Source organism: Canis lupus, chromosome 26 (genome assembly GCF_011100685.1).
Source record: "Canis lupus familiaris isolate Mischka breed German Shepherd chromosome 26, alternate assembly UU_Cfam_GSD_1.0, whole genome shotgun sequence".
Taxonomy (NCBI): Eukaryota; Metazoa; Chordata; class Mammalia; order Carnivora; family Canidae; genus Canis; species Canis lupus.
The window spans coordinates 9,881,684-9,901,834 of NC_049247.1; the positions used below are offsets into that span (position 1 = coordinate 9,881,684).

Sequence of the window (20,151 nt, forward strand, 5' to 3'; positions counted from 1 at the left end):
GATGCAGAGAAAGCATATGACAAAATACAGCATCCATTCCTGATCAAAACTCTTCAGAGTGTAGGGATAGAGGGAACATTCCTCAACACCTTAAAAGCCATCTATGAAAAGCCCACAGCAAATATCATTCTCAATGGGGAAGCACTGGGAGCCTTTCCCCTAAGATCAGGAACAAGACACGGATGTCCACTCTCACCCCTGCTATTCAACATAGTACTAGAAGTCCTAGTCTCAGCAATCAGACAACAAAAAGACATTAAAGGCATTCAAATTGGCAAAGAAGAAGTTCAAAGAAGAAGAAGAAGTCAAACTCTCCCTCTTCGCCGATGACATGAAACTCTACATAGAAAACCCAAAAGACTCCACCCCAAGATTGCTAGAACTCATACAGTAATTTGGCAGTGTGGCAGGATACAAAATCAATGCCCAGAAACCAGTGGCATTTCTATACACTAACAATGAGACTGAAGAAAGAGAAATTAAGGAGTCAATCCCATTTACAATTACTCCCAAAAGCATAAGATACCTAGGAATAAACTTAATCAAAGAGGTAAAGGATCTATACCCTAAAAACTACAGAACACTTCTGAAAGAAATGGAGGAAGACACAAAGAGATGGAAAAATATTCCATGCTCATGGATTGGAAGAATTAATATAGTGAAAATGTCAATGTTACCCAAGGCAATTTACACATTTAATGCAATCCCTATCAAAATACCATGGACTTTCTTCAGAGAGTTGGAACAAATTATTTTAAGATTTGTGTGGAATCAGAAAAGACCCCAAATAGCCAGGGGAATATTAAAAAAGAAAACCATAGCTGAGGGCATCACAATGCCAGATTTCAGGTTGTATTATAAAGTTGTGGTCATCAAGACAGTGTGGTACTGGCACAAAAACAGACACATAGATCAGTGGAACAGAATAGAGAATCCGGAAGTGGACCGTCAACTAATATTTGACAAAGGAGGAAAGACTATCCACTGGAAAAAGAAAACTTTGAAACTAGCAGAAATTGGTTCATAAGGGCAGCCCGGGTGGCTCAGCAGTTTAGTGCCACCTTCAGCCCAGGGCCTGATCCTGGAGACCAGGGATCGAGTCCCACATCAGGCTCCCTGCATGGAGCCTGCTTCTCCCTCTGCTTGTGTCTCGCCTCTCTCTCTCTCTCTCTCTCTCTCTCTCTCTCTCTTACCCTGCTTCTTCCTCTGCCTGTGTCCCTGCCTCTCTCTCTCTCTCGAATAAATAAATGAAATCTTAAAAAAAAAAAATTGGTTCATGAGGTTTAAGAAAAGAAGCCATCTCCATAACATAACAGTGCAAGACAAAGCAGTAAGTGCTGATGTAGAAGCTGAAGCAAGTTATCCATAAGATCTAGCTATAATAATTATTGAAGGTGGCTATACTAAACAACAGATTTTCAACATAGATGAAACAGCCTTATACTGAAAGAAGATGCCAGCTAGGACTTTCTTAGTTAGAAGTGAATGCCTTGCTTTAAAGCTTCAAAGGACAGGCTAACTTTCTTGCTAGGGCTAATGTAGCTGGTGACTTTTAGTTGAAGCCAATGCTCATTTTCCTTCAGAAAATCCTAGGACCCTTAAGAATCATGCTAAATCTATACTGCCTGGGCTCTAGAAATGAAAACAAAGCCTGGATGACAGAACATCTGTTTATAACATTGTTTACTGAATATTTTAAGCCTACTGTTGAGAACTGCTCAGAAAAAAAAAAAGACTTCTTTCTAAATATTACTGCTCATTGACAGAGCTCTGATAGAAATATACAATGAGATTAATACTGTTTTCATACCTGTTAACACAATAGCCATTCTGCAGCCCAAGTAATTTAGACTTTTAAATTTTATTATTTAAGAAATACATTTCATAAAGCTATAGCTATCACACATAGTGATTTCTCTGATGGATCCGGGTAACGTAAACTGAAAGCCTCTGGAAAAGATGCATCATTCTAGATAACATTAAGAACATTTGAAGGGATACCTGGGTGGCCCAATCAGTTAAGCTTCCGCCTTTGGTTTAGGTCATGATCTCAGGGTCCCAGGATCAAGCCCCGTGGCAGGCTCCCTGCACAGTGGGGAGCCCGTTTCTCCCTCTCCTTCTGCCTTTCTCTTGTGCTCTCTCTTTCACGCATGCTCTCACTTTCTCGAATAAATAAATCTTAAAAAAATAAAAAGAACACTTGTGATTCATTGGAAGAGATCAAAATATCAACATTAACAGGAGTGAGGAAGAAGTTGATTCCAACCCTCATGTGTGACTTTGAGGTGTTTAAGACTTTAGTGGAGGAAGTACTTCAGATGTGGTAGAAATTGCAAGAGAACTAGAAGTGGAGTCTGAATATGTGACAGAATTTCTGCAATCTCATGATCAAACCTTAAAGGATGTGTGCCCCAGAGTATAGCATAGTGACTGGCACACTGTAAACAATACATTTTCTTTCTTTTTTTTAAAGATTTTATTCATTTATTCATGAAAGACACACACAGAGAGAGAGAGAGAGAGAGAGAGAGAGAGAGGCAGAGACACAGGCAGAGGGAGAAGCAGGCTCCATGCAGGAGCCTGACGTGGGACTTGATCCCAGGTCTCGAGGATCACACCATGGGCTGAAGGCGGCACTAAACCGTTGAGCCACCGGGGCTGCCCAACAACACATTTTCATCTAATAACTCTGAGTTCCTCTATCCACGGCCATAGGCAAATGCAAGTTTAGTTTTTAGAAAAATCTGTACAGAAACATCCCTAAAACTTATCCCACCATTACTAAGGCAAACATGTGAGAGAAGTAATGGTCTATAGCAGAGAGTAGTGTCCTCTAAATTACATGGCTCTCCAACACTGGCAGTAAAATTTGAAACGTGATCTGATTCCCTTGTCTTCCTCTCTCCTCTTGTTGCCACTTAAAGAGACTGACTGTTCTATGCCGAGGAAGCACGTTTTAAGAAGCAATAGGTATGTATCATATACAATGGAATATTATTCAGCCATAAAAAATAGTCTTGCCATTTGCAACAACATGGATGGATCTAGAGAGTATTATGTTAAGTGAAATAAGTCAGAGAAAGACAAATACCATATGCTTTCACTAATATGAATTTAAGAAACAAGACAAAAAAAGCAAAGGGAAAAAGAGAGAAAGAAACCAAGAAACAGACCTTTAGTTATAGAGAATTAATGGTTACCAGAGGGGAAGGGGGTAGGGGCTTGGGTAAAATAGGTGATGGGGAATAAGGAGTTCACCTGTGATGATGAGCAGCAGGTGATGTATGGAAGTGTTGAATTGCTATATATAGCAATTGAAACTAATATAACTGGAATTAAAATAAAAACCTAAAATTTTAAAAAAACGTAATTTCATTTAAGCCCAGTAGAGGGAACCAGGATCTCATCATATCTGATGGATTCCTCCATCCTTGCACTAGATATGTAAATATTCTAAATTTGACATTACTTGCAGCTTTCAGATTTAAAAATTTAAAGCCTGAGAGTATTGTTAATAACCTTGATGACTATGAATAATGTTAACATTCTTCAATATCAAACAGAGGTGACTAATAACAAATGCATCATCCTAACTACTTTGTATTCTTTTGAAATACTCACAACTCACCAAAGCCATAATCTTTATTCTCCTAAAATCCCAGTGAGGCAAATAGCTATTGAATGACTACCATGTATAAAAAAGAATTTATAATAGGGAAGACGAATAAGAATCATCTACTCAACCTTATATTTGTATAATGCTTTATAACACAGAAGTACTTTTATATACATAATGACATTTCATCCTATTTTTGTGATGAAAACACCAAAACTAGTATTTTAACAGGACTTATTTAAGGTCAGCTAAGTGGCAGAAACAAGTTTACTTCTATTATTAAATTAGTAAAAAATTGGGACGCCTGGGTGCCTCAGCGATTGTGCAGATGCATGATCCCTGGGTCCTGGGATCGAGTCCCACATCAGGCTTCCTGCATGAAGCCTGCTTCTCCCTCTGCCTATGTCTCTGTGCCTCTCTCTCTCTCTCTCTCTCGAATACATAAATAAAATCTAAAAAAAATTTAAAAATAAATTAGTAAAAAATTAATGTGTGAATTTATTTGCCCCAAATATCCCCTACATTAGTCTAAAACAGATCCAAAAGGTAACTACAAAGTCTCAGTTTTCAACCAGGCCCTTTTTGTTTTTTTATTGAATCCTGAGACTAAATAAGATCTCAATAGCTTATTTAGTTCACTCTTTCCAAAAAAAAAATGGCTCTTTTTCATGGCACCTCGGATGTGGTAGGCTGCTTCATGATGAAGCTGAACATCTCTTTCCCAGCTACTGGCTGCCAGAATCTCATTGAAGTGGAGGATGAATGCAAACTTTGTACCTTCTATGAGAAGTGTGTGGCCACAGAAGTTGCTGCTGATGCTCTGGGTGAAGAATGGAAGGGTTACATGGTCCGAATCAGTGGTGGCAATGACAAAGACACGATGTCTTAACAACCCATGGCCATGTCTGCCTGCTGCTGTGTAAGGAGCATACATGCTATCAACTGAGGAGGACTGGAGAGAAGAAGCGCAAATCTGTCTGGGGTTGCATTGCAGATGCCAATCTCAGTGTTCTCAACTTGGTCATCGTGAAAAAGGCGAGAAGGATATTCTTGGACTCACTGATACACTGTGCCTTGTCACCTGGGGTCCAAAAGAGCCAACAAAATTTGCAAACTTTTCAATCTCTCTAAAGAAGATGATGTCTGCCAGCATGTTGTGAGAAAGCCCCTAAACAAAGAAGGTAAGAAACCTAGAATCAAAGCACCTGAGATTCATCGTCTTGTTACTTCATATGTCCTCCAACACAAACATCAGTGTATTACTTTGAGGAAACAGCACATCAAGAAAAATAAGGAAGAAGCTGCAGAATATTCTAAACTTTTGGCCAAGAGAATGACGGAGGCCAAAGAGAAATGCCAGAACAGATCACCAAGAGATGGAGCTGTCCTCTCTGAGAGCTTCTACCTCTGAGTCCAGTCAAAAATGAGATTTTCCAAGAGTGACAAATAAATAAAATCAGAAATACATACACAAAAAATGAAGATACCTAAATTTCAAATATGGCTTTCTACTTTGTAAAATCATCTTGAAAAGATGGTAGCTCAAGCTTATGATAGAAAATAGAAAAAGAGGATAATCAAGTATAAATATACTTTTTAGATGACATTTTTGAACAAATTCATTCTTATCTCTATGTAGACAGAACCCATTTTCTGAGCAACAGAAAATAAGATGAGATAATTCCACTCTAAAGTAGACTCTAGATGTCCTAAAACACTTAACAGGACAGGTAAAGCTACCTCTAACATACAGATCTAAGATACAAGGGATTCTTGCTGTTGTTTAGAGAATTTACCCTTAACAAAGGGGATTAGTCATGACAGAAATCTGTTCTACTACAGATCAGACATGGTGCAATGGCATTAACCAGATGTTGGTTAGTACACCATGGCTAAATGAGATAAAAGCTAGCTGAAGTAGGCTAACATCAGAAATCTACCCATAGAGAATGCCTTAGTGCCCTTAAGCATGGGATTAAATCCAGAGAGGTCAACTATCAATTAGCAAAAGTTTATTTGAGCTCCTATAATATTTAAACCAATGAAAGACCCTCAAAATCACAATAATAATATCATGCAAACCCCCAGCCACTGTAAAATGTAGGCCTTAGAGTTAGGCAGGCTAAGTCCAAAAGGTCAGAGAGGCAGTGAGAATATATTAACAAGCAAATATCATGAAGTTTAATCCTAGATAAGAGAATATTTTTAATAGACTGCTTTCTACCAGATTCAGAAAGTAATAGATCAGTAAATATGGGGAGGAAACAAGAGGCCTACAAGTGAATTCTGTTCTTAAGGAGATCAGCAGATATCCTATTTTATCTCCAAAAAGAAGAAAAACAACAATAGTTCACACTAAGGGCAAGCACTTGGCAGTTGTTACTGAAGTTAATCTTCATGACAACCCTAAAAATCCTAGCAGTATTCATCTTACATAGGGAAACTAAGATTTAGAAAAGTGAACTTCCTTGAAAATCATATAGCTAATAGGTATCGGAGCTGGGATTTGTTTTATTTTAAGATTTTATTTATTTTTCATGAGAGGCACAGAGAAAGACAGAGGCAGAGACACTGGCAGAGGGAGATGCAGGCTCCATGCAGGGAGCCTGACGTGGGACTCGATCCCGGGTATCCAGGATCACGCCCTGGGTTGAAGGTGGCGCTAAACCACTGGGCCACTGGGGCTGCTCTCAGAGCTGGGATTTAAACCCAGATCTGTTTGACTCTGAACTCTATGCTTTAACTCCAAGCTACAAATTTCATGCTGTTTGCAATCCAACTTGGTTTTGATGTCTCTAAAGTATCTGACTAGCATATTTTTCTAGGAAATGAAACCTGGTTCATTCACTAAGAAAAGATGACTGCTGACACTTCAACCTATGTCAAAATAAACACCAGAATAGAGAAGCAGACTGGGACAATATCTGGCACTATCATTTTCCCCTTATCTTGTTTCTCCATAGCAGCTATCTCTGATAAACAGAAATATTGACACAGCAATACTTCTATATCCTTTTGGAAAAAGCATGGAATTTGTTCCTGACCCCAAGACTGATCTGGGGACAATCATATACAATCAAATTAATAATCCTCTTGGTGTAGATCTAATCACCTAACAGAATTAAAAGTTCTTAGCATCTTAAACTATGGATCAGATTTCATCTTTCAGAGCCAAATGCTATAGCTTTCTGATTCCGTGTTATTGTGGCATGATAACATTCATTCAATGGTTGGCTGAGTTCTCTCTCTCTCTCTCTCTCTCTCTCTCACACACACACACACACACACACACACACATACTTCGAAAATCCCACATCTCAATTTATTAATCAAAGAATGAAATTATTTGATGGTCTAGTTCTCAAACTCACTTTGCTTCTCAGGTAAGTTCCAGAACAAATGATTAGCTCTTGGTAAATGACTGATTTCTTCTGTTCCAGTTCACTGAAGACACAAAAAGGTGCCAGAGCTTTCCTGAGCCAGCGTTTACCCCTGACCAGCTCTGGGTCTCCTACAAAATCTTTTCATTACCTAAATCAAGCAAGAGCTCAGTAATTCCAGGCACATAATAAAGTAATGACATGGAGACGCCTGGGTGGCTCAACGGTTAAGCGTGTCTGCTTTTGGCTCAGGGCGTGATCCTGGAGTTCGGGATCGAGTCCCATATCAGTTTCCCTGCATGGAGCCTCCTTCTCCCTCTGCCTATGTCTCTGCCTCTCTCTGTGTCTCTCATGAATAAATAGATAAAATTCTTTTTTAAAAAAATAAAGTAATAACATGACACGCCAGGGTGGCTCAATAGTTGAGCATCTGCCTTCAGCTCAGGGCCTGATCCTGGGGTCCCAGGACTGAGTCCCACATCAGGCTCCCTGCCTGGAGCCTGCTCCTCCCTCTGCCTGTGTCTCTGCCTCTCTCCCTCTCTCTCTCTCTCTCTCTCTCATGAATAAAATCTTTTTTAAAAATTAAAAAATAAAGTAATAACATAAGAGATTAATAAGCTTGGGACGCCTGGGTGGCTCAGCAATTGAGCATCTGTCTTCAGCTCAGAGCATGATCCTGGAGTCCCAGGATTGAGACCTACATCAGGCTCCCTGCATGGAGCCTGCTTCTCCCTCTGCCTATGTCTCCGCCTCTCTGTGTGTGTCTCTCATGAATAAATAAATAAAATCTTTCAAAAAAAAAAAAAAAACAAGAGAGAGATGAATAAGCTTGACTCTAATTTTCATCCCACACCCACCTCAGGAGAAAAAGCTCAAAACAAAACAAAAAATCCGCATGTCTTGAAGCCATACACCCAAAACCTGGAAAAGGCTTTAAAAACCTATGTAGTACAATAATTTCCAAATGCTAATTCGAAAATTCGTGGTGATCCCTGACAAAATAGGCATTGGTCTAAAAAATACTGAAAAAAAAACCATAGGTGATGTAATTAATACAGCTAAATCTACTAATTTAAAGAGTCCATGCTCTAGTCTGAGATTATATTTTGCCTAGATTTTTAGTATAAATTGTTATTCCTTTTATGGAATTAGGTAGTAGTTGTTTAAAAGCATTCTTAATTTAGCAAAATAGAAGGGGTGAGCAACAGTATGACAACTCACACTTTTCTCTTTTACTCATTTGTAAAACCCTGAAGTCTAGGAACCAGTGAACCACTTATCTGGTCTATCACCTGGCAAATCCATTTCACATGATGAAAATTACATACCTATTTGATAGGGAAACACCAAAGTGACCCTAATGATTTATTTCTGCCTAACAATCCTCAAGGTTTCTACCCAAACTAAATATTTTCCTACAACTGCTTAAGCTCATTTTCTTTCATTCTGCTTCAGTGGAAATAATAACTACTAACTATATTCTAAAACTCTTGGCACTAATTTGTTTCGTTAAGACTTTACTTACTTACTTATTTATTTGAGAGCATGAATGGGCAGAGGATTTTTATTTATTTGAGAGCATGAATGGGCAGAGGAGAGGGAGAAGCAGACTCCCTACTGAGAAGGGACCTTGGGATCATGTCCTGAGTTGAAGACTGATGTTAACTGACTGAACCACCTAGGCATTCCTTGGCACTAGTTTTCAAAAAGGTTTTTTGAGAAAATCCTTTTTGAAAAAAAAAAAAAAAAAAAAAGACTCTCCCTGTTCAAAGAATGAAACTGGAAATCTAAATTAAGTGACTTGGATATCTTGTTTGTTTATTAGATCAGGTGACTAGTGCTTTCCTTACTATGACTCTTGGGAAATCTAGGACCTCTTCATCTGCTTGTGCAACTAAGGTATGCCCCCACCTCCTCCCACTCCCAATTTTTTTCTCAAGAACCAGTTAGAGGACAATTTTGAAAATCAGAGACATTTAATCTAAACTGGCTGAATTGTGAAAGTCAGGGATAATAAAGGAAGGTGAACTTACACTTTTCATTTGTAAACCCCAGGTATACAAAAATGTGTTTTAATTTTTATCAAGAATATGTATTAATTTTATAAATTAAGAAAAATTTTAATGTAGAAAAACTGAAAAAACAAAATTGTTCCATTTTTTAGTAAAGTATATATTTCTTAGTCTCCAGGTCTCTAAAGAGTATTAAACTAGGTACCAGGATCCTCTTATAACATGAAGAGCGAGAGATAAAAGAGTTAGGTTTGGGTTTGCTCTTGTGACATAATAAATATATGTTTGGTATCTGCCCCTTAGTTCCTGACACAGAGCTCCTAATACCCTTGGGATTTCCTGAGTGATGAGAATGATAAGTGCTCTTACACAGAGCTCCTAAATCCCTTGAAATTTCCTGGGTGATAGGAGAACTTTTTGTTCTAATGTACTTGGTGGGCTCCTGAAGAGCTGTAGGATAGAGGCTGGTTACCAGAAAGATCAAATCATGACTTCAGGCTTAGAACTTTCCACCCTACTCCCCAATCCCCAGGATGAGGAGAGAGGCTAGAGATTGAATTAATAATTTATCATGCCTACAAGCCTCCATTAAAAAAAAAATCTAAACTACAAGATTCAGAAAGCTTCTGGGCAGGTGAACACATCCAATTCCAAAGGGACAGAAGCTGCTGTATTCAGGATCGTTTTGGACTTATGTATCTCTTTATCTAGCTATTCATCTGTATCCTTAGTTACATTCAACTAGCAAGAATGATTGCCATAAAAATCAAGTGATTTCCTCAAAATTATATGAATTTCAATAGCAAAACAATGCAATAATGATTGTCATTTCTGATACCCTTGCTAATGGAAATACTTTGCTAATAGATGTAGAAAATAAATTGAGATAAAGCACAGATGCCCACATACATAATTCAAAGTTATGTCAGCTTGATGTTGAATGTATTCCCAGGGAGAGCTTGGTGGTGCTACTCACTGGCTGGGGTACACACTGCCTCCATAATGGCTTGCTGCAAAACAAACACTGAATCTTATTTTTGCTTTTTGCCTTTTTCCACAAAGGCCAAAATCCTCTTTGGATTTCTTTTAGTTAGCAAGTACAAGTACTCATGTAGGTCTTTTGTAAAAGCAAAGAGGTGTATAACAAACTTTTGAAAAGGTGGAGATATCTGTATTTCATGCTCTCCTAAAGTTGAATAAATGAACCAGTAGACTATTTCATCTAAACTGTGTGTGTCAGTATAAAGAAAAGACCCAAGTTAAACAGTATTTTTTTTTCTCCAAGCTGGTAGAATTTATCAGGAGGGAAAACAACAGGGAATACTGAAACATTAATCTGAAACAGTCTAGACACTCTTCTATTCTAAAGATTATTTATTTGTTTGAGAGAAAAAGAATGTGTGTGTGTGTACACAAACAGGGGGAGTGGTAGAGGGCAAAGGAGAAGCAGGGAGCCTGATGCAGGGCTTGATCCCAGGACCTTGGGATCATGACTTAAGCCAAAGGCAGATGCTTAACCAGCTGAGCCACCCAGGCACCACGACATTTTTCTATTCTAAAGTATAACTTAGATGTTTATTGAGAGCTATTTAAATAAAATATTCCCCCTAAAACCTCCAAGTTAACCCTGAATACTCAAATGCTGAAGTTTTTTCGGCTAATTCTATCTCAAGCTTTACTTATGAATTTCTACTTTTGGACAAAATGGTGTAACAAGAACTTCCTGGCAAACAAACAAAAAAGACAGACAAAATATTTCAAACAATAGTTTCAAGACACTAGACACTAGATAACAAAGTCAGTGATCTCTGAAACATGGGAAACATGAGATAAGCCATAGGACTACCTCAGCTTACTTACTTTTATTTATTTATTTATTTATTTTTTAAGATTTATTGATTTATTTGAGAGAGAAAGAGCATGTATGTGCCTGAGCCAGGGAAGGGAAAGAGGGAGAATAAAAAGGAGAGGGAGAGAATCTCACACAGACTCCATGCTGAGTACAGGGCTGGATGGGGGCTTAATCTTACAACCCTGAGATCTGAGCCAAAATCAAGAGTTGGCCACTTAATCAACTGAGCCATCCAGGCACACCTACCTCAGCTTACTTTCTAAAGAGAGTTTCCATGCTATAGTACAGGAAGAAAAAACTGAGGCAGAGCTTGGTAGACTGTGAGCTGAGGAGATAGAGATGAGAATCCAGGAAGACTAAGGCTGCTAGAGTTCATAGAACAGAGTACTGGAGAGAAAAGAGCTGCTCAGGGCATCCTGGATATTTGCAGAGGGTCTTCTGTAATATTGATTGGTGCATGTGTGTAAGGGAACTATTCAAATCTGAAAGAACCATCTGAAAGTATTAGAAAATGGTATCTAGAGTTCACATAGGGCCAAAAATAGTTACTACTACCAAGATTCAAAAAACTGATAATTCAACAGGGCATAAAGTAGAGTATTCAGGAAGGTGTTGCCTCAGTTGTGAGAAATAATTAGCCTGAGACCAAGCATCACTCCACTAACTAAAAAAATCATAAAAGCAAGATCTGAGAGATTCAAACTATTTCTAAGTAACTTAACTGCTTCCAAGGATAAAATTCAAGAATGATTATAGGTATACAGGAATATCTAGTGTACTCCAAAAATAAAATTCACAGTGTCTGACACCCAGTCAAAGATTAGATGGAAAGAAGGAGGAAAACATGACCCACACAAGAATAATCAATCAATTGAAATCTACCCACAGTTGAAACAGATATTAGAATTAGCAGTAAAAGAAAGTAAAAGTTATTAGACTCTATTCCATGTTTTTAATAAGTGAAAATACAGAAGGTATTTTTAAAGACCTTATTTAAGCTGTTAAGCATAAAAACCAAAGTGGATGAATCAAAAATATATACAGATTAGACACTGCAGAAGAAATTACTAATGAATCTGAAGGCATAACAATAGAAAATATTTAAAATGAAAAACAAAGCAAAAAAGAATCCAAAAATTGAAAAAAGCATCAATGAACTGTGGGAAAGCTTCAAGCAGCATTATATATATAGGTAATAGGATGCCTCAAAGGAGCAAGTGGTGGGGAAAATGGAAACAGAAAACATATTTGAAGAAATAATGGACAAAAGCTTTCCAAATTTGATGAAGACTAGAAATTCATAGTTTCAAAAACTCAATTAATCCCAAGGAAAAGAAACATGAAGAAAATTACACCAAGGCCCATCATTATCAAATTGCTCATTTTAATAGAAAACCTAAAAAGAAGCCAGAGGAAAAAAGATGCAGAAAGGAACAAAGATACAGCATCACATTTCTTTTTTTTTTTTTTTTTTTTTTTTTTTTTAAATATATATTTTTTAATTTTTATTTATTTATGATAGTTACAGAGAGAGAGAGAGGCAGAGACACAGGCAGAGGGAGAAGCAGGCTCCATGCACCGGGAGCCCGACGTGGGACTCGATCCCGGGTCTCCAGGATCGCGCCCTGGGCCAAAGGCAGGCGCTAAACCGCTGCGCCACCCAGGGATCCCCAGCATCACATTTCTTAAAGGAAACTATGTGAGCAAAAAAGACACTGAAGCAGTATGTTAAAGTACTAAAATTTTCTCAATCTAGAAGTCTATACCCAGAAAATATACTCTAAAAAAAAAAAAAAGGCAAAATAGACATTTTCAAACATACAAAAGCAGACCCACAACGTAAGAAATGTAAAAGAGTGGGCAACCTGGGTGGCTCAGCGGTTTAGCATGCCTTCAGCCCAGAGCATGATCCTGGAGACCCGGGATCGAGTCCCACGTCAGGGTCCCTGCATGGAGCCTGCTTCTCCCTCTATCTGTGTCTCTGCCTCTCTCTCTCTCTCTCTCTGTGTCTCTCATGAATAAATAAATAAAATCTTAAAAAAAAAAAAAGAAATGTTAAAGAGTATGCTTCAGGCAGAAGCAAATGTTATCACATAAAAATCTGAATCTACATAAAAGAATGAAGAGCATTGTAAATAGTAAGTATAAAATATTTTTACTTATTCTTTAAAATCTCTGCAATGATAATTAACTGTTTGAGCAGATATAAAAATATATTATGAGCTTTACAATATCCATATAAAATATACATGACAAGAGCAAAGGGCCAGGAGAGGAGAAATGAAAATATTCCATTGTAAGTTTCTCACCCTGTATGTAAAGAAATATGATATTACTTGAAGTTAAACTATGATAAGTTAAAATGAATTCTATTAACCCTGTAACAGAACCACTAAAGTAACACAACAAAGGGTTTTAATAAGACAATAAAGGAGATAAAAGATAATAATAAAGATAGTACATTAATCCAAAGAAGGCAGAAAAAGAAAGAAAAGGGAACAAAGAATAGAACAGAAAACTAATAGCAAAATGATAGATTCAACAAAACAGTACAATCAAATTAAATGTAAGTGACCTAAAAATACAATGAAAGGGCAGAGATTGTTGGGCTGGATAAAAACAGCAAGACCTAAATATATGCTGCCCACAACAAGTATATTTTATTTTTATTTTTTTTAACAAGTATATTTTAAATTAAAATATACAACTAATTTAAAATCACAAGGAAGTAAGAAAATATACCATGCTAATGATAATTGAAAGTGAAACAAGAAGAGAATAACAAAAGTGAAATGCTTTATAAATATGAGAAAAAGGTAAATTACAGAGCAAAGAATATTACCAAGGATAAAAGTCATTTCATCATGGCAACTAGTTCATCTAATCAAGACAATACAAAAATATTAAATTTGTATACCCCTTAGAAGAGAATTTCAGAATACATGAAGCAAAAAATAATAAAACTAAAATGAGAAATAGATAAATCCACAATTATCATCAGAAAAATCACTATCTCTCACTAATGAATACAATAAGTACACAGAAAATCAGCAAAAATTTAATAGACTTGAAGGTCACTATCAGTCAACCTAACATAATAAACATCTATAGAACATTCCATCTAATGACAGAAGAATACATCCTAAAATCCATTAAGTAACCTCATAGGATTGTGTTAGCAAAAACAATCTTTAAAAAGAACAAAGTCGGAGGACTCACACTTCCCAGTTTCAAAACTTAGTACAAAGTGACAATAATCAAAACAACGTAGTCCTGGCTTAAAGACAGACACAGAGGGACGCTTGGGTGGTTCAGCGGTTGAGCATCTGCCTTCGGCTCAGGGTGTGATCCTGGGGTCCTGGGATCCAGTCCCACATTGGGCTCCCTGCAAGGAGCCTACTTCTCCCTCTGCCTGTGTCTCTGCCTCTTTCTGTGTGTGCCTTTTGTGAATAAATAAATAAAATCTCTTTAAAAAAAGACAAGACATATAGAATTAATGGATCAGAATGGAGAGCATGGAATAAAATGTCACATGTACATCATATGACTTTAAACAAGGGTGGCAAAATCATTTGTGAGAAAAGGATAGCCTTTTTAACAAATGTTATTTAAAGAACTAAATATCTACATGCACATGGACACTTACTTTATGTATATACAATAATTAATTCAAAATCAAAGACCTAAACCTAAGAGTAAAGCTCCTAGCAGAAGACATAGGGGAAAACTTCATGACATTAGACTTGGCAATTATTTCTTGAGTACAACATCAAAAGCACAGGCAACAAAGAAACAATAAACTGAACCACATCAAAATTAAACATTTCTATGCATCAAAAGGCATAATCTACAGCAAAAAACCAACCTATGAGAGAATGGAAGAGAGTATTTGTAAATCATGTATTTGATGAGTAATTTTCACAATATATAAAGAACTCCTATAAATCAATAAAAATGAAAAAAAATAAAAATGGACAAAAAACTTGAATAAACATTTCTTCAAAGAAGATATACAAATGGTCAATAATCACACAAGATATTCAACATCACTAATATCACTAATCTTTAAAGAAATACAACTCAAAAACCACAATGATATGCCACTTTACTCCCATTAGGATAGTTATTTAAAAAACAATAACAACCAGAAATAACTGTTAATGTGGATATAAAGAAATTAGAAACTTTATGCAGTGGAACTGTAAGATGATGCTGCTGTTATGGAAAAAAGTACAGTAGTTCCTCAGAAAAATTGAACATAGATTTATCATTTGATCTAGCAATTCCACTCCTAGATATATATACTCAAAAGAATTAAGAGCAAGGCAAACTCAAACTGGTATTTGTATACTGATGTTCACAGCAGCATTATACACCATAGCCAAAAGATGGAAGTAATCCAGGAGTCCATCAATGGATGAATGAATAAATAAAATGTGGTTTATGTATGCAGTAGGATATTATGCAGTTTCTCAAAGGAATGGAATTCTAATATATGCTACAACATGGGATAGACATCGAAGACATTAAGCTAATGGAAATAGGCTAGATGCAAAAGGATGAATATTGCATGATTCCATTGGTATGAGATAACTGGAGTGGTCAAATTCATACAGACAGAAAGTAGAATAGTGGGGCTTGGTGGGAGACATGGAATCACTGGATACAGAGTTTCAGTTTGAGATGATGAAAATTTCTGGAGATGGGTGATGGTGATAGTTACTTAACAATGTGAATGTACTTAATAACATTGTACTGTACATTTTAAAATGTCAGGGGATGCCTGGGTAGCTCAGGGGTTGAGTGTCTGCCTTTGGCTTGGGTTGTGATCCCAGGGTCCTGGGATCGAGTCCCACATCAGGCTCCCAACAGGAAGGCCTGCTTCTCCCTCTGCTTAGGTCTCTGACTCTCTCTGTGTCTCTCATGAATAAATAAATAAAATATTTTTAAAATTAAAAATAAATAAAAATGTCAGAATGATAAATTTTTTTACCACAATTTTTAAAAAATTTAATTATTACAATGGTTTTATGTTATGTACTTTACTACAGTTAAAAATAATAAGCTAGAGGTGCCTGGGTGGCTTAATTGGTTAAGCATTCAACTCTTTTTTTTTTTAATATTTCACATATTCTCATTTTATTTTATTTTTGGTTTTCCAAGTACCTTTTTTTAAAATTTATTTTTTATTGGTGTTCAATTTGCCAACATATAGAATAACACCCAGTGCTCATTCTATCAAGTGCCCTCCTCAGTGCCCTCACCCAGTCACCCCCACCCCCCGCCCACCTCCCCTTCCACCACCCCAGTTCGTTTCCCAGATTTAGGAGTTTCTCATGTTCTGTTTCCCTTTCTGAAATTTCCCATTCATTTTTTCTCCCTTCCCCCTTATTCCCTTTCACTATTTTTTATATTCCCCTCTTGATTTCAGCTCAGGTCATATCTCAAGGTCATGAGACTGAGCCCTACGTCAGGCTCCAAGCTGAGTGTGGAGCCTGTTTAAGATTCTCTCTCCCAGGATGCCTGGGTGGCACAGTGGTTGAGCATCTGCTTTTGCTCAGGTCGTGGTCCCAGGGTCCTGGGATTGAGTCCTCTAAAGGGCTCCCTACCGGGAGCCTGCTTCTCCCTCTGCCTATGTCTCTGCCTCACTATGTCTCTCATGAATAAATAAACTCTAAAAAAAAAAAAATTCTCTCTCCCTCTGTTCCTCCCCCTGCATGTTCTTTCTCTCTCAATAAATAAATAAAAATAAACAAGCTAGTATATTGCTATTGGCCCTCTACAGCCCATCCCTCCCATTGATTACAAAGGAAAACTCTGGGGAAAATATAAAATCAACTACTTGAAGACTCTGAAAAGTAAAATCAAACAAAGGAGTCAAATATGGAAAAGTGAACTGCACAAAAGTGAGTTTCCTAAACTTTTCTCTCTTGCTCTCTTACAACTTTCCCTCAAGTGTGCACCCCAATCATGATGCTTCTCAATGAAGGCTCCTAAAACTCCAATAGAAACCTGTCTTTTAGACCACATAAACCAGAGAACATCCCCTTTCAGGCAGGAAAGTATGAGGAGAATCCCAAAAGTGACAGAGCCCCCAAAAAGCAGATGTCCTAATTCTGTATATGTTCCCATATAAGTCTCAATCTAACCACTGCACTGTGCATGCACATGACACCCCTAAACCAGCATAGCTAAGGCTTAAAGAACTAGGCTTAGAGAACTTGAACCTAAAAATGATAAGATGAAATTCACATTCTAAACCTAATCAGGTTGATTGTCTGCTAAACAAAAACATTAGCATTCTCCAGAGAATTACAAAAGAACCCAGAGTCTATGCTACATAGCATTCACAACATCCATGATGAAATCCTAAATTACCTGACACACAAAGAGAAATTTGTCACCCATTATTATGGGAAAATATACTCAACAAACACCAACTTAGAAATGAGCCAGATATTGGAAATATCCAACAAATATTTTTTAAAAGCAACTATTATAATTCATATGCTCCATGAGGTAAAGGAAAATACACTTGAAATGATTTGGGGAGGTGATGGAAATAGAAATGTTTGTTGTTTGTGGTAATGTTGATGGTAGTAATGATTTGATAAGGGTATACTTATATTTAAAAAGATAAAATTGGGATCCTTGGGTGGCTCAGCCAGTTAAACATCTGCCTTTGGCTCAAGTCATGATCCCAGATTCCTGTAATGGAGCTCCACACCGGGTTCTGTGCTCAGTGGGGAGCATGCTTTTTCCCCCTCCCTCTGCGCCTCCTCCCGCTTGTGCTCTCTTGCTCTCTCTTTCCCAAATAAATAAATAAAATCTTTTTAAAAAATAAAAGAGATAAAACTGTATACTTCAAATATTGTCATGTAGGGGCGCCTGGACTCACTTGGTTAAACATCTGCCTTCAGCTTGGGTCATGAATTTGGGGTCCTGGGATTGAGCCCTGCATCAGGCTCCCTGCTCAGGGGGGAGTCTGCTTCTTCCTCTCCCTCTACCCCTTCCTCTTGCTCATGCTCCACCCCCCCCCAAATAAATAAAATCTTTTTTAAAATAAATTTTTTAAAAATTATAAATAATGTCATTTATTGTATGTACAGCTCAAGAAAGTTGTAAAAAAAAAAAAAGTAACACTAATCATACCTGTGCCAAGCACAAGGCAAATATTATTAATGACCATTTTACAGATTAGGAGACTTAAATTCAGAAAAATTAAGTATTTACCTAAGATTACAAAGCTTAACTGGGTCCAGAATTCCATGCAGACTTTTTTACTTCCAAAACTATATTATTTCCTTATCTGAGAAAACAATACAGTGTTACTCAATTTATGAGATATTAAGAGGACTGAATAGAGTATGTTTCCATGATACTAAAACTCCTATGAGATAGCTAACATATATTAGTACATGGATTTCATACCGCCAATTACATGTTATTATTTCTCTACTAAATTGAAAGAAATATTCCCTCTAGTAGCAAATTTCAAAGGAAACACATAGCAGTGAGTACAGCTTGCATTTTCTCTACTTTTTCCACACAGCAAGTCTGAGAAATCCAAGAGAAACATTATGTACAGATGTTACTGTATGGGTTAACCCAATTATAAAATCTATGAAAGATCTATAATCAATACATGATGATCTGTAATATTTCCCAATGCTTAAGCCAATGTTTATTATATTCTTTTAATAAAAATCCCTGCATTAATCTCAAAATATGTTCTTAAAGAATGTTCCATTACATGAGAACACATTCATGATATGCTAAAAAATAAAAACAAATCACAAAAAGTATTAATGTGTTATTTTATTTTATTTTTTTAAAGATTTATTTATTTATTTATTCAGAGAGAGAGAGAGAGAGAGAGAGAGAGAGGCAGAGACACAGGCAGAGGGAGAAGCAGGCTCCATGCAGGGAGCCCAATGTGGGACTCGATCCTGGGTCTCCAGAATCACACCCCAGGCTGCAGGCGGCGCTAAACCGCTGCACCACCGGGACTGCCCAATGTGTTATTTTATTTGTTTTAAAATGCATATACCTACAGAGAAAAAGATTGGAAAGATACATAAAATATATCTATATTGTATTTAATTTATATATACATATAAAATATTATGTGGATGATTATGGGTGATTTTAATTATCTTTTTCCTTCTCTGAATTTTCCACATTTCCTCTAATAAACAAGTAGTGTTTCTTAATATGGAAAAACAATAAAAGCTATTGTTTCAAAGTATAACAATAAACAAGAGGGTCCTACTTGTTAATCCAAGATGGATTATCTTTGCTTTCTATTTAGATCTGAGGACACCTGTCTTACAAGGTACAATCACAATCTAGTACCACTCACCTGTCCAACTGCTTGCAAGTTATAGCAGATAATATCCTTATTGGCTGCTGAAGTTCCATAAAGAAGTGCCTCAATGAGCCAGCATATCCCCAGGAGAAGGTCAGAGACGCTCAGATAAAAGAGGGGCCTTATCTGTCAAAGCAACATCACTTCATAAATGATGTAGTGAGGAGAATGTAACTATTATTTTTATGTTATACCTCTCTAGGAGAAACTTGGGCATCATTTTTCTGGGGTCTCTATCATTGGTGGATTGTGGGGAACATAAAGGAATATCCCAGGTAGTAAGGGATTTATAATTGCAAATAACCCAACTGTCCTGGAATCAGACTACTCATGGGTAAAGATTAGCACTGGAACTTCTTACTCATAGACACATTCCTTCTTCAAATATAGTAACAAAGGAAAGTATGGACAAATAAGGGGCACCTGGGATAAATGTATTCCTTCAGCTCAGGTCATGATCCCAAGGTCCTGGGATCAAGTCCCTCACTGGGCTCCCTGATCATGCTCTGTCCCTCCCTCTGCTCATGCTTGTGTACTCTCTCTCTGAAATAAATTAATAAAAACATTAAAAAAAAAGATTTTATTTATTTATTCATGAGAGACATACAGAGAGAGAGAGAGAGAGAGGCAGAGACACAGGCAGAGGGAGAAGCAGGCTCCATGCAGGGAACCAATGTGGGACACCATCCCCGGTATCCAGGATCACACCCCAGGCTGACGGTGGCACTAAACTGCTAAGCCACCGGGGCCACCCAATAAAATCATTTTTTAAAAAAGAATGGACAAGTAAGAAATTTTGAGATGGGAGACATGCCACATATAGAAAATTAAAAATGCCCTCTAGTTGCACAGCCAATATCTTCTAACAGGAAATGAGATCACCAGCTGAGTGTTTAGGGATATGGTTAAGGACTCAAAATAAA

At 37.1% G+C, this 20,151-nt stretch overlaps 1 protein-coding gene across 9 annotated transcripts in view; it reads right to left on the reverse strand.

Annotated features, from left to right (window-relative positions):
- Positions 1 to 20,151, reverse strand: part of TMEM116 (transmembrane protein 116) — a 113,718-nt gene that overhangs the window by 61,775 nt on the left and 31,792 nt on the right. For 8 of the 9 annotated variants that reach the window (XR_005379170.1, XM_038575129.1, XM_038575128.1 and 5 more), the window contains one exon: positions 19,223 to 19,354. The exons of the other annotated variant lie outside the window; for it this stretch is intronic. Coding sequence is in view for 7 of the 8 variants with exons in the window: in XM_038575129.1 (XP_038431057.1) it covers positions 19,223 to 19,354 (132 nt within the window). In the remaining variant the exon portion in view is untranslated. The remainder of the gene's footprint in view (positions 1 to 19,222; positions 19,355 to 20,151) is intronic. 9 annotated transcript variants of the gene reach the window in all.